Source organism: Lampris incognitus, chromosome 16 (genome assembly GCF_029633865.1).
Source record: "Lampris incognitus isolate fLamInc1 chromosome 16, fLamInc1.hap2, whole genome shotgun sequence".
Classification (NCBI taxonomy): Eukaryota; Metazoa; Chordata; class Actinopteri; order Lampriformes; family Lampridae; genus Lampris; species Lampris incognitus.
In genome coordinates, this window is record NC_079226.1 from 46,385,895 (window position 1) to 46,401,293 (window position 15,399).

General features: G+C 47.3%; 1 protein-coding gene across 1 annotated transcript in view; it reads left to right on the plus strand.

Moving 5' to 3' along the window:
- Positions 1 to 15,399, plus strand: part of nrxn3a (neurexin 3a) — a 564,844-nt gene that overhangs the window by 162,661 nt on the left and 386,784 nt on the right. Inside the window, exon 5 of the mRNA XM_056296357.1 lies at positions 5,335 to 5,718. Within this exon, the coding sequence (XP_056152332.1) occupies positions 5,335 to 5,718 (384 nt within the window). The remainder of the gene's footprint in view (positions 1 to 5,334; positions 5,719 to 15,399) is intronic.

Below are 15,399 nucleotides of genomic sequence, written 5' to 3' on the forward strand. Positions count from 1 at the left end.
GAGTGGTCGTCTGGGTACTCCTGCACAACCCGTAACAGGCCTGCCACACCCGGGAAAGGAACTGGGGACCACGGTCAGAAATGATGTCTTGGGAGATGCCATGTACTCGGCTGAAGAGGGGAGTTTGGGGAGAGCCACAAAAGGAACAGCTTTGGAAAACCGGTCGACGATGGTCAAAATGATGGTGTTACCTTGGGACACAGGGAGTCCAGTCACGAAGTCCAGGGCGATGTGGGACCAGGGACGATTTGGAACCGGAAGGGGGCGTAGGAGACCCGCTAGGGGCCGATGGGTGGTCTTACTACAAGCACAGATGGTACAGGCAGCGACAAACTCCATCGTGTCCGCCTCCATGGAGGGCCACCAAAAGCGCCGGTGGATGAAGGACAACGTCCTATGAGCGCAGGGGTGACAGGCGAAGCAACTGCAGTGGCCCCACTCGAGCACCTGGAAACGTACAGAGGTGGACACGAAGAGGCGGTGCGGGGGTCCGTTCCCCGGGTTGGGACATTCTTACCATGGAGTAAATAGCCCAGATGACGACACCTACCACACGGGGAAGGATGGTATCAGGAGTGCCCTGGGCTTCCCCCGGGAACAGACGGAAGAGTGCGTCAGCCTTGGTGCTGTGGGAACCTGGGCAGTAGGTGAGGGTGAAATTGAACCGGCTGAAGAGGACCCAGCATGCTTGGCAGGAATTCAGCCTCCTCGCTGTCCTGATGTAGGTCAGAGTCTTGTGATCAGACCAAACAAGGAACGGCTGTTTAGCCCCCTCTAGCCAGTGTCTCCACTCCACCAATGCTGCGAAGACAGCCAACAACTCACGATTCCCTATGTCGTTTTTGTTCTGCGGAGGTGAAGCACCAGGACAGGAAGGTGCACGGGTGGACCTTCTGGTCTTCCTCCGATCGCTGGGAGAGGGTAGCTGCAATGCCCGTGTCCGATGCGTCCATCTCCACAATGAACTGCCGAGATGAATCTGGGTAGATGAGCACCGGAGCCGCCGTCAACAGGCTGTTCAGGGCCTGGAAAGCGGTATCCACCTCTGGGGTCCAGGAGAAGCGGCGGAGAGTGGTGGTGAGAGGCGCGGCCACTCGGCTGAAGCCCCTAATGAGCCGCCTGTAAAAGTTGGCAAACCCGGGAAGCACCGTAGCTGCTGACAGTCGTTCGGCCTGGGCCACTCCTCCACCGCCTTGATTTTCCTCGGATCTGCCCCATCTCCACGATGTGCCGAAGGAACTCCACGGAGACGGCGTGAAACAGGCACTTTTCTGCCTTGACGAAGAGTTTGCTCTCCATCAGTCGGAGGACTAGGCAGATGTGTTGGTGGTGTTCCTTTTCTGGAGAACACGAGGATGTCGTCCAGGCACACCACCAAAAACGTGTTAATCATGTCTCTGAGGAGGTCGTTAACCAGAGCCTAAAAGACAGTGGGGGCATTGGTGAGCCTGAAAAGCATCACCAAATACTCAAAGTGGCCAAGATGGGTGTTGAACGCCATTTTCCACTCGTCGCCCTCCCTGAAGCGCATGAGATGATAGGCACTGCGGAGGTGAGCGTGGGTGAGGGACTCTAAGGTGGAGCTTGTGAGGGGTAACGGGTATTAATTCTTGATAGTGATGTCATTTAGCTGCCATTAATCTATGCAGGGTTGGAGATCTCTGCCCTTCTTCATGAAGGAGAACCCCGCTGCCACCAGGAATGAGGAAGGGCGGATGATACCTGAGGCCAGGGACTCCGTGATGTAGTCCTGCATAGCCTGCTTCTCAGGGAGGGAGAGGTTGTATTACCGCCTGGAGGGAAGAGCAGCCCAGGAAGGAGTTCAATGGCGCAGTCATAAGGCCTTTGTGGAGGAAGGGAGAGGGCGGGTTCCTTGCTGAACACACTTGGCAGGTTGTGGTGGATGGAGGGGACTCCAGTGAGGTCAGGGGTAGAAGGCTCGGATTGGGACCACTGGACAGGGAGGGTGCTGATGCTGCAGTTGGCGTGGCATGCAACACTCCACCCCAGCAGACCTAGGGGTTATGTCGCTCGAGCCAGGGTCTGCCTAACATGAGAGAGGTTGTGGGAACATGTAACACAAGGAGCCGGGTGGTCTCGACATGATTGCCGGAGAGAGTCAGTACTGTGAGTGATAGCCCTGATGGAGTGACCATGTAAGGCCTGAGCGGTAAGGGGCGTGTCCAGTGGAACAAAAGGGATACCAGCCTGCCGGACCAGAGTGGTGTCGATGAAACAGTCGTCTGCCCAGAGTCCAGGAAAGTGCTGACAGTGAGAGTTTGTTGGTGCCATGAGGAGAGCGGGGAAGAGCCTGTTGTGAGTAGGCCTGTTCTGGGGGAGTGTCATCAGGCTTACTAGGACTCCCCTAGCTAGTAAGCCCCATCTTTTTGGGCGCGTAGGACAACCCTGGACGTAGTGTCCAGACTGTCCACAGTACAAGCAGAGGCAGTCCCAGAATTGCTGGTCACGCTGCTCGAGGGAGAGATGCGGCCGGCCCACCTGCATGGGCTCCTCCTCAGCCCTGGACACAGAGGGGACAGGAGGCAGCACGGGGAGACTACGGGATGCATTAGGAGAGTGTTCACGGATAACAGGGGAATAAGGGCTGCTACTGGACCTACCTAACACGGGGGCTGACTTGTGAGGAGGGACGGAGGAATGCTGACTACGCTGCTCGTGCAGGCGCCGACCCATTCTAAGAGCCAGATCGACTAAGGCATTATAGGAATCGGGTCTGTATCTCATAATCCCGTCCTTGACTGCCTCACTAAGCCCTCGCCTATACGCGCTCAGAAGTGCCTTATCCCCCCACCATCTATCAGCGGCGAGAATACGGAATTCAACAGTGTAGCCGGCAACTGAACGAGAACCCTGTTGGATATTATGGAGGCGTGTGGCGGCATCCTGACCATCTACAGGGTGATCAAATGCATATTTAAACTCCCTATGGAAAACTACATAGTCAGTGGCTAGCACACTATTCTGGTCTACCACAGCGGTGGCCCATTTAAGAGCCCTACCAGACATCAGACTTAGACTACTTTTATTGTCATTGCCTCATATGCATGTCTCATACATACAAGGGAGCGAAATTATGTTTAACAAGGATCAGTGTCGCATAAAAACAAATAACACACCATAAATATTAAAAACAAAAAAGTGCATTAAAAGCAAAAATTACTTCACAGACCTAAACATCACAAGCACACCTGACATGGACAGTGAGAAAGACGGTCAAAAGTCATTTTGTGGAAGGTCTTTGAATTAATTTGCAATAGTGACATAATACATGCTACCTTGGCTCCCTCTGATCTGAATCGACTAGGCTGGTGAGTAAATGCTAATTCACACTGAATAATAAACCCACGACATAAGTCAAAATCTCCCTCGAAAGATTTAGGACTTGCTAGATTGGGTTTTCTCTGCTATCAGGAGCTGCCGGAGAACTGGAGGGTACAGGGAGTGTCACCTGACTGAGGGTCATGATCAGGAGCGGGAGCTATTGGGAAGGCGCCACCTCGCGGGGACAGGCGGGTAGGTGTGGAAGCTTCAGCCGAAGCGTTGATGTTGAGGGAGGCTACGGTTCTGTCCAGCTGGTCGAGCCTCGCTGTAACCTGAGCAAAGGCCGTCTCGAGCTGAGCTGTTAGGCCGGTCAGGATAGTTTCATGTTGCTGGACCGTCGTGATGATAGCGGAGACCTTGGGTCTCGTTGAGCCGTCTGGACTGCCAGGTCCCATCTTGGCCAGAGCATATTGTTATGGCAACGGCCGGAGCGGAACCAAAATAGGCAGCTCAGAGGCAGCGGAATCTTTAGCCGCCGGGAGGGCGGATTTATTAACAAAATGAAACAAGGAAAAACACAACAATAATCTATATTGTGTATGGTGCGTTGTTCGTCTTGTTTGTGGGATGTGTGTCTAAACTATATGTGACGACCAGCGGGATTGTGTGTCTAGGCTGTGTGTAAGTATTAACTCTACGTGTGGTACGTGGCGCGTCTAATGTATGAGATGTGTCCGTGGTCCATGATCCAAGAGAGGCAAAGGTGTCCGTGATCCAAGAGAGAAGAGTGAGTCCTTTAGAGGTCCAAAACCAAAAGCCGGGAGTTCCAAGTGAGAGGTCAGGGTCCGTGGGAGAGGGCAGAGCTCAAGCGGTTCTTGAGGACACAGTGAAAACAGGATTAAACAGGGTACCAGAAGACACGAAGGAAACATTGGGTTGACAATTTGACTAGAAGGCACGAGTAAACTAGATAGGCTAGACAACGTTGCTGACTGTCGCGTAGGCACGTTCTGGCGACGACACAGTGAGCTGGCTGGCGTCTTGTGATTGCTGATGAGCTGATCACTCGCAGGTGTGGTGGTTGTAGATTGTCGACAGGTGCGCTGTTGTTGATTGTGTCTACGCGACGCTCTAAGAGCGCGCGCAGACGTGCCTGGTGTTTCAGAGAGAGGTGATGGAGATGTGCTTCGTGACCTCACGGTGGAGCCAGAGGGCCGAGCAGGGGGCTGAACCACAACCGCATGTCTACAGTAGGTGGACAGCATGTGAGGCAGGTCTACAGTAGGTGGAACATGCAACTTTACACAAACACCACTCTGAAAACTCTACAAAGGGGACAACTGACATGAAATTGATATTTAAACTAAGTGCAATTGTTTGATCAATGCCAGGTGTGCTCATTCACATTTGTTCATTCACCACCGTCACTCCCCTGGCAGTAGGGGGAGACACATTTGACGGTTTCATGTGATTCTTGGTGTCACACAATGTTCACTTAGCAGGGATGTTGTGAAGTCGTTCTCATCATGGTACAGTATCTGATGTCAGTTTATGTTCTCATCATGGTACAGTACCTGTTGTCAGCTTATGTTCTCAGCATGGTACAATACCTGTTGTCAGTATATGTTATCATCATGGTACAGTATCTGATATCATTATATGTTCTCATCATGGTGTAGTATCTGATATCAGTATATGTTATCATCATGGTACAGTACCTGATGTCAGTATATGTTCTCATCATGGTACAGTATCTGATGTCAGTGTATGTTCTCATCATGGTACAGTACCTGATGTCAGTGTATGTTCTCATCATGGTACAGTACCTGATGTCAGTGTATGTTCTCATCATGGTGTAGTATCTGATGTCAGTATATGTTCTGATGATGGTGTAGTATCTGATATCAGTATATGTTCTCGTCATGGTACAGTACCTGATGTCAGTGTATGTTCTGATGATGATGTAGTATCTGATGTCAGTATATGTTCTCATCATGGTACAGTATCTGATGTCAGTATAACAAGTAATCAGTCTTCTCACCTCCATCACAGGCACCATCTTGGTAAACAGCCGGCGTACACAGTTTATGGCCAGCGGTGAGAGTGAGATCCTGGACCTGGAGGGGGACATGTATTTGGGGGGGCTTCCCACTGACCGCACAAACCTGATACTGCCCACTGAGCTGTGGACAGCCATGCTGAACTACGGCTATGTGGGCTGCATCCGGGACCTTTTCATCGACGGCCGCAGTAAAGACATCCGGCAGATTGCGGAAGCGCAGAACGGTGCTGGCATCAAGCCCTCGTGCAACAAGCAGACAGGGAAGCAGTGTGAGAGTTACCCCTGCAAGAACCGGGGCGTGTGCAAGGAGGGCTGGAACCGCTTCATCTGCGACTGCACCGGCACTGGGCACTGGTCTCGCACCTGTGATAGAGGTTAGTTAGAGTGTGTGTGTGTGTGTGTGTGTGCAAGTGCAAGTGAGGGGGGTGCATTTCTGCTTTAGTTTTCTTTTTCTTTTTATTCATAACAGCGTTGGAAACATTTGAAGTGATCAAGCCATCCTCTGAAAAATGTTTGATTTTTGCTCCACAGAACACAAACACACACTGTTTTATGTCTCAGAACAGAAACGCACAGTGTACTTCTCAGGTGGAAGTTGTGCACAATGTTAACATGTCTCAAAATTATGTCACATGCGGTTACCGGGAGCTTATCTTTAAATGTGAGGTGAGCTGTGACCACACAGCATGTTAAATGCCAGGTAAACTCTGGACATGGTTGTGGTAAATGTTTGTGTTATTGACTTTGTTGAAATATTGATGATAGTGATGTTAACTTACTTTTACTTACATTTAACATTTAGTGGGAAGTTCCTCAGTTTGCATCACTTGTTTCGAAGGAGGAATCATCTTCAGTTACAGACCACAATGGTAGTTCATTCTGTTTCATTTATTCTTTCATTCCTTTGGTTTCAATGGAGAGACAGAGAGAGGGAGAGAGAGAGAGAGAGAGAGAGAGAGAGAGAGAGAGAGAGAGAGAGAGAGAGAGAGAGTACTCAGAATTTCACAAGTCTTGTCTGTAGGGACATTCGACCAAGCCAGAAGTAACACGGGGATTTGAACTGGCGATCCCAGTGTTGGTAGGCAACAGAATAACCCGCTATGCCACCTGGACGCCTTAAAAAATATTTTTATTGAATTGTTTCCTGTGCCCATGTTAATGGCCTCGCGTGCTACCATGGGCACGTGTGTCATAGGTTGCTGAACCTGGAGTCTAGGGTACTACAAGTATCTAGCAGTACGTGTCATACGTTGCTGACCCTGGACTATGGTATTACATGTATCTAGCAGTACGTGTCATATGTTACTGACCCTGGACTCTAGGGTATTACAAGTATCTAGCAGTACGTGTCATAGGTTACTGACCCTGGACTCTAGAGTATTACAAGTATCTAGCAGTACGTGTCATATGTTACTGACCCTGGACTCTAGGGTATTACAAGTATCTAGCAGTACGTGTCATAGGTCGCTGACCCTGGACTCTAGGGTATTACAAGTGTCTAGCAGCACGTGTCATATGTTACTGACCCTGGACTCTAGGGTATTACAAGTATCTAGCAGTACGTGTCATAGGTCGCTGACCCTGGACTCTAGGGTATTACAAGTATCTAGCAGTACGTGTCATATGTTACTGACCCTTGACTCTAGGGTATTACAAGTATCTAGCAATACGTGTCATAGGTTGCTGATCCTGGACTAGGGTATTGCAGGTATCTAGCAGTACGTGTCATAAGTTGTTGATCCTGGACTAGGGTATTGCAAGTATCTAGCAGTACGTGTCTTAGGTGGCTGACCCTGGACTAGGGTATTACAAGTATCTAGCACTACGTGTCATAGGTTGCTGACCCTGGACTATGGTATTACAAGTATCTAGCAGTATGTGTCATAGGTTGCTGACCCTGGACTAGGGTATTACAAGTATCTAGCAGTACGTGTCATAGGTTGCTGACCCTGGACTAGGGTATTAAAAGTATCTAGCAGTACATGTCGTATGTTACTGACCCTGGACTCTAGGGTATTACTAGTATCTAGCAGTACGTGTCATAGGTTGCTGACCCTGGATTCTAGGGTGTTACAAGTATCTAGCAGTACGTGTCATAGGTTGCTGACCCTGGACTCTAGGGTATTACAAGTATCTAGCAGTACGTGTCATATGTTACTGACCCTGGACTAGGGTATTACAAATATCTAGCAGTACAAAATGAAATGAACAGCTATATGAGTATAAGCACATAATATTGTATGCTAGGATATTCTACACTGGTATTGTAATAGAATGAGCATAGGGTAGCAATTCATAACAAGAATATTCAAAAACAATATTCACGAATTTTGAAACAACAATTATAATAATAATAGTAATGTCCCTGCTTCTGGACCTCTGTCCTGCATCTTTCCTTGATATGTTAGGCTAGTAGTAATCAGTTTTAATGTTTGCCTATAGTAACTGCCCAAAAAAAATCACGATTTTGGTGAAGGTTACATTTTTTCAGTGATAATTTTCGGTAAACTAAATTTCCCCTAGCCCAGCTCCAGTCTTTTGAAGGACTTCATGACCACAGACATCAGGGTGATAGACCAGTAGTCAGTCCAGTGATGGAGGGTTTCTTGGGGACCAGGTGATAATGGAGCATTTGAAGCAGGAGGGGACTTCAAACAGTTCCAGTGATCTTTTGAAGATCCGTGTGAAGATGGAGGCAAGCTGGTCTGCACAGACTTTCAGACAGGAGGGTGACACGCTGTTCCGGTTCTGGTGCCTTTCTGATCTTCTGTCTCTGGAAGAGCTGACACACATCCTCTTCACTGACCATCAGTGCTGGTGGGGAGTCGGGGGGGGGGTGATGGTAGGGGGTGCAGTTGATTGTGTGACATCTAGGTTAGAGAGGGTAAGGGGTATGAAAGTGGGCTGATCAGCCTGCAGTAAAACACATTCAAGTCATCGGCTAGTTGGAAGTTTCTCTACAGTGTCGGGGGAGGGTTTCCAGTAGTTGGTCATGTCTTGCAGGCTTCTCCACACAGACGAAGGATCGTTAGCTGGCAACCAGTTTTTCAGCTTTTCAGCATAGTGCCTTTTGGCTGCTCTGATCTCCTTTGTCAGTGTGTTTCTGACTTGATTGTACAAGATCATACACTACCGTTCAAAAGTTTGGGATCACATTGAAATGTCCATATTTTTGAAGGAAAAGCACTGTACTGTTCAATGAAGATAACTTTAAACTAGTCTTAACTTTAAAGAAATACACTCTATACATTGCTAATGTGGTAAATGACTATTCTAGCTGCAAATGTCTGGTTTTTGGTGCAATATCTACATAGGTGTATAGAGGCCCATTTCAAGCAACTATCACTCAAGTGTTCTAATGGTACAATGTGTTTGCTCATTGGCTCAGAAGGCTAATTGATGATTAGAAAACCCTTGTGCAATCATGTTCACACATCTGAAAACAGTTTAGCTCGTTACAGAAGCTACAAAACTGACCTTCCTTTGAGCAGATTGAGTTTCTGGAGCATCACATTTGTGGGGTCAATTAAACGCTCAAAATGGCCAGAAAAAGAGAACTTTCATCTGAAACTCGACAGTCTATTCTTGTTCTTAGAAATGAAGGCTATTCCATGCGAGAAATTGCTAAGAAATTGAAGATTTCCTACACCGGTGTGTACTAATCCCTTCAGAGGACAGCACAAACAGGCTCTAACCAGAGTGGAAAAAGAAGTGGGAGGCCGCGTTGCACAACTGAGCAAGAAGATAAGTACATTAGAGTCTCTAGTTTGAGAAACAGACGCCTCACAGGTCCCCAACTGGCATCTTCATTAAATAGTACCCGCAAAACACCAGTGTCAACATCTACAGTGAAGAGGCGGCTGCGGGATTCTGGGCTTCAGGGCAGAGTGGCAAAGAAAAAGCCATATCTGAGACTGACCAATAAAAGAAAAAGATTAAGATGGGCAAAAGAACACAGACATTGGACAGAGGAAGACTGGAAAAAAGTGTTGTGGACGGATGAATCCAAGTTTGAGGTGTTTGGATCACAAAGAAGAACGTTTGTGAGACGCAGAACAAATGAAAAGATGCTGGAAGAATGCCTGACGCCATCTGTTAAGCATGGTGGAGGTAATGTGATGGTCTGAGGTTGCTTTGGTGCTGGTAAGGTGGGAGATTTGTACAGGGTAAAAGGGATTCTGAATAAGGAAGGCTATCACTCCATTTTGCAACGCCATGCCATACCCAGTGGACAGCGCTTGATTGGAGCCAATTTCATCCTACAACAGGACAATGACCCTAAACCTAGACCTCCAAATTGTGCAAGAACTATTTAGAGCAGAAGCAGGCAGCTGGTATTCTATCGGTAATGGAGTGGCCAGCGCAGTCACCAGATCTGAACCCCATTGAGCTGTTGTGGGAGCAGCTTGACCGTATGGTACGCAAGAAGTGCCCATCCAACCAATCCAACTTGTGGGAGCTGCTTCTGGAAGCGTGGGGTGCAATTTCTCCAGATTACCTCCACAAATTAACAGCTAGAATGCCAAAGGTCTGCAATGCTGTAATTGCTGCAAATGGAGGATTCTTTGACGGAAGCAAAGTTTGATGTAAAAAAAATCTTATTTCAAATACAAATCATTATTTCTAACCTTGTCAATGTCTTGACTCTATTTTCTATTCATTTCACAACATATGGTGGTGAATAAGTGTGACTTTTCATGGAAAACACAAAATTGTTTGGGTGATCCCAAACTTTTGAACTGTAGTGTATATCCACTCCTTGGCCTGACAGGAGGGAAGTATATGAAACCGGCAATCGCCGATCGCATATGAAATATATTCGATCAGCATGCAGTGCATGTTTATTTTGTCAACCTGTGCTGTCAGCAGGCTGTTGGCTAGCCTTCGGATGATCTGTGGGGTGACAAGTGCACGTCATTTTCGTTATACATTTAAAGCTGCCACCGGTTCCCCTCTTCCTCATGTTTGATCAGCTAAGCAACCAGTCAGCATCGCTTCTCCAAGAGGGAGACTGTTCTGCCCCTACAAATGTAGCTTAATGTGTTTAGATTGTTTATCTGTGTAGTCGCGCCACCCTGTGGAAGTTCATGTACAAGGTATTTTCATACTCATTTACTTCCTGTGTGAGGTAGACTAGTAACCAGGTTTCTGGAAGTAAGCTCATGGTAAAAGGTAATGCTACTTATCTGTAAAAAATTTTTTTGACAAGCATGTTTCATTCATCAGATAAGTTTTAGCCCATGATTCAAGGCTTTGACCTTTTTCCATAATGGAAAAAAAAACTGACTATGCATAGCTTTGGAAGTTTCATGGAGGCGTTGGGTTTCTATTGGCTAAATGGGAAGTGCGTAGGTACAGATGTGCAGACTCTGCCTCTACCACGTGCCCTCTGGCCCAATATAGTGTCAGTCTGACCAGCCTTGCCATCACAGTTTTCAGTGGCTTTAATAAAGAGTGAACAAACCTGTGAGTGGAAAACCAATTAAGCTCCCTTTGCTCCAAATTATTCCTGCTGGGTTTTAACATATTATTAACTGCTTTCAGATAATATCTGTCACTGCAGCACCTTTCCTTTGTCCTTTTTTTTTCTTTTCTCTGAATATCATTTGGGGAAAGAATATCCACAGTTTATCTATCTGATAGGAGGTATAACGATTAAATTGCTCTGTAAGGAATATTGGACTACTTTAAAGATATAAGCCATGAAGAGATGTACAGAATTTCAAAATACCTTTTCATTAACTCCATTAATTTCCTTCTATATTGAGCTGACTTTCTTATTACTACTGCCCTGCATGAGTTTTCAGTTAGTGAGTCAGTTTAAGCAGTACAGGACATAAGGGTGCAACATTTTAAGGACTACTTTTTGTGATTTGCTTGATCTAGATATACTGAATACACAGGAGACTGTATCAAAGAAGGTTGAATCAGATCATTTGGACATTTATTGACAGATACGTTTCATCACTCAACTAAGTGACAGCTTCAGTCTAAACTGACTGCAGGAAGCAGGGCCGCACTCTTCTGGACAGAGACCTCAGATGTTGTTCCTGGAATCTGCTGGATCTACCACTGGGACTACTATGTATTTTACCTTCCACGTCCGATCTAGTTCTTCCCTTAGCTCTTCGTATTTCTCTAGCTTCTCGTGCTCTTTCTTTCTGATTTTGCCATAGCTCAGGACTGCTACATCGATCACTACTGCTGTCTCCTGTTCCTTGTTGACCACCACGATATCTGGTTGGTTAGTCACCACCTGCTTGTCAGTCTGGAACTTGAAGTCCCACAGGATCTTAGCTCTGCCATTCTCAACCACCTTTGGCAATGTCTACCATTTGGACTTGGGGACTTCCAGTCTGTATTCAGTACAGATGTTCCTGTACAATATCCTAGCCACTTGTTATGCCTTTCAGTGTACACTCTCCCAGCTAGCATTGTACACCCTGCTACTAAGTGCTGGACTGTCTCAGGGGCGTGTTTGCATAGGCTGCATCTTGGGTCTTGTCTGGTGTGGTAAACCCCTGCCTCAACCTGGTCCTGAGTGCCTGTTCTTTTGCTGCTGTGATCACAGCCTCTGTGTTGTCCTTCAGTCCAGCCTTTTCTAGCCACTGGTAGGATCTCTCGATATCAGCCATGTCTTCTATCTGTTGATGGTAGATCCCATGGTGGAGGGGCTTGATCTTCCATGATAGCTCCTCTTCATCTCGCACTCATCAGCTGCTAAATATATTAGCAGCTGATGAGTGCGAGACGCAGGAAACAGGCCTGTACTGCTACTACTACTACTACTACTTTTGGCTGCTCCCGTTAGGGGTCGCCACAGCGGATCATCCGTTTCCATTTCTTCCTGTCTTCTGCGTCTTCCTCTATCACACCAGCCACCTGCATGTCCTCCCTCACCACATCCATAAACCTCCTCTTTGGCCTTCCTCTTTTCCTCTTTCCTGGCAGCTCCATATTCAGCATCCTTCTCCCAATATACCCAGCATCTCTCCTCCACACATGTCCAAACCATCTCAATCTTGCCTCTCTTACTTTGTCTCCAAACCGTCCAACTTGAGTGGTCCCTCTAATATGATCGTTCCTCATCCTGTCCTTCTTCATCACTCCCAGTGAAAATCTTATCATCTCCAACTCTGTCACCTCCAGCTCCACCCTCTGTCTTTTCATCAGTGCCACTGTCGCCAAACCATATAACATAGCTGGTCTCACTACCATCTTGTAAACCTTCCCTTTAACTCTTGCTGGTACCCTTCTCTCACAGATCACTCCTGACACACTTCTCTACCCACTCCACCCTGCCTGCACTCTCTTCTTCACCTCTCTCCTGCACTCCCCATTACTTTGGACAGTTGACCCCAAATATTTAAACTCATATACCTTCGTCACCTCTACTCCTTGCATCGTGACCATTCCACTGTCCTCCCTCTCATTCACGCATAGGTATTCCTTCTTGCTCCTACTGACTTTCATTCCTCTTCTCTCCAGTGCATACCTCCACCTCTCCAGGCTCTCCTCAACCTGCACCCTACTCTCACTACAGATCACAATGTCATCCGCAAACATCATCGTCCATGGAGACACCTGCCTGATCTTGTCCGTCAACCTGTCCATCACCGTTGCAAACAAGAAAGGGCTCAGAGCCGATCCTTGATGTAATCCGACCTCCACCTTGAACCCATCTGTCATTCCAACCGCACACCTCACCACTGTCACACTTCCTTCACACATATCCTGCACCACTCCTACATACTTCTCTGCAACTCCCGACTTCCTCATACAATACCACACCTCCTCTCTCGGCACCCTGTCATATGCTTTCTCTAAATCTACAAAGACAAAGTGTACCTCCTTCTGACCTTCTCTATACTTCTCCAGCAACATTCTCAAAGCAAACATCACATCTGTGGTGCTCTTTCCTGGCATGAAACCATACTGCTGCTCGCTGATCATCACCTCTCCTCTTAACCTAGCTTCTATTACTCTTTCCCATATCTTCATGCTGTGGCTGATCAACTTTATACCTCTGTAGTTGTTACAGTTCTGCACATCGCCCTTGTTCTTGAAAATCGGTACCAGTATGCTTCTTCTCCACTCCTCAGGTATCCTCTCACTTTCCAAGATTGTGTTAAACAATCAAACATCTCTCCTAAACACCTCCATACCTCCACAGGTAGGTCATCTGGACCAACTGCCTTTCCACTCTTCATCCTCTTCATAGCTGCCCTCACTTCCTCCTTGCTAATCCACTGAACTTACTGATTCACTATCCCCACATCATCCAACCTTCTCTCTCTCTCATTTTCTTCATTCATCATCCCCTCAAGGTACTCCTTCCACCTTCTCAGCACACTCTCCTCGCTTGTCAGCACATTTCCATCTCTATCCTTGATCACCCTAACTTGCTGCACATCCTTCGCAGCTCGGTCCCTCTGTCTAGCCAATCGGTACAAGTCCTTTTCTCCTTCCTTAGTGTCTAACCTGTCATACAACTCACCATACTCCTTTTCCTTTGCCTTTGCCACCTCTCTCTTCACTTTACACTGCATCTCCTTGTACTCCTGTCTACTTTCTTCATCTCTCTGACTATCCCACTTCTCCTTTGCCAACCTCTTCCTCTGTATACTTTGCTGTACTTCCTCCTTCCACCACCAAGTCTCCTTGTCTTCCTTCCTCTGTCCTGATGACACACCAAGTACCTTCCTAGCTGTCTCCCTCACTATTTCTGCAGTGGTTGCCCAGCCATCCGACAACTCTTCACTACCACCCAGTGCCTGTCTTACCTCCTGCCTGAACTCCACACAACAGTCTTCCTTCTTCAACTTCCACCATTTGATCTTCGGCTGTGTCTTCACTCACTTCCTCTTCTTGGTCTCCAAAGTCATCCTACAGACCACCATTCGATGCTGCCTAGCTACGTTCTCTCTGTCACCACCTTGTAGTCTCCAATCCCTTTTAGATTGCACCTTCTACATAAGATATAGTCCACCTGTGTGCACTTTCCTCCACTCTTGTATGTCACCCTATGTTCCTCCCTCTTCTTGAAATATGTATTCACCACAGCCATTTCCATCCTTTTCGCAAAATCGACCACCATCTGTCCTTCCATATTTCTCTCCTTGACACCATACCTTCCTATCACCTCCTCATCACATCTGTTCCCTTAACCAACATGTCCATTGAAGTCCACTCCAATCACCACTCTCTCCTCCTTGGGTACCCTCTCCACCACGTCGTCCAACTCAATCCAGAATTCTCCTTTTGGTCCATCTCACACCCAACTTGCGGGGCATAGGTGGTGATAACATTCAGCAATAAACCTTCGATTTCCAGCTTCATACTCATCACTCTGTCTGACACTCTCTTCACCTCCAGCGCACTCTTGACATACTCTTCCTTCAGAATTCCCCTACCCCATTTCTCCTCCCATTCGCACCATGGTAGAAGAGTTTGAACCCACCTCTGATACTCCTGGCCTTACTCCCCTTCCACCTGGTCTCTTGCACACACAGTATGCGTACCTTTCTTCTTTCCATCATATCAGCCAGCTCTCTCCCTTTACCAGTCATAATGCCAACATTCAAAGTTCTGACTCTCACCTCCACACTCCTACCTTTCCTCCTCTCTTGCTGCCTCTGAAAATGCCTTCCTCCTCTCCTTCTCCTTCGCCCAACATTAGCATAGTTTCCACCGGCACCCTGCTGGTTAACAGTACCGGTGGTGGTCGTTGGTAATCTGGGCCTCGATCGATCCAGTATGGAAATATTATTTATGATCCGCATATTTGATTTGGCAAAGATTTTACGCCGGATGCCCTTCCTGACGCAACCCTCCCCATTTGTCCGGGCTTGGGACCGGCACTAAGAATGCACTGGCTTGTGCATCCTCAGTGGCTGGGTTGAAACAGGCCTGTACTGCAATGTATTAAAATCGTTTTTCCTGTATCCGTGGTGATATATATATATATATATATATATATATATATATATATAGAGAGAGAGAGAGAGAGAGAGAGAGAGAGAGAGAGAGCGCTTTTTTTTTTCCAAAACCGTCAA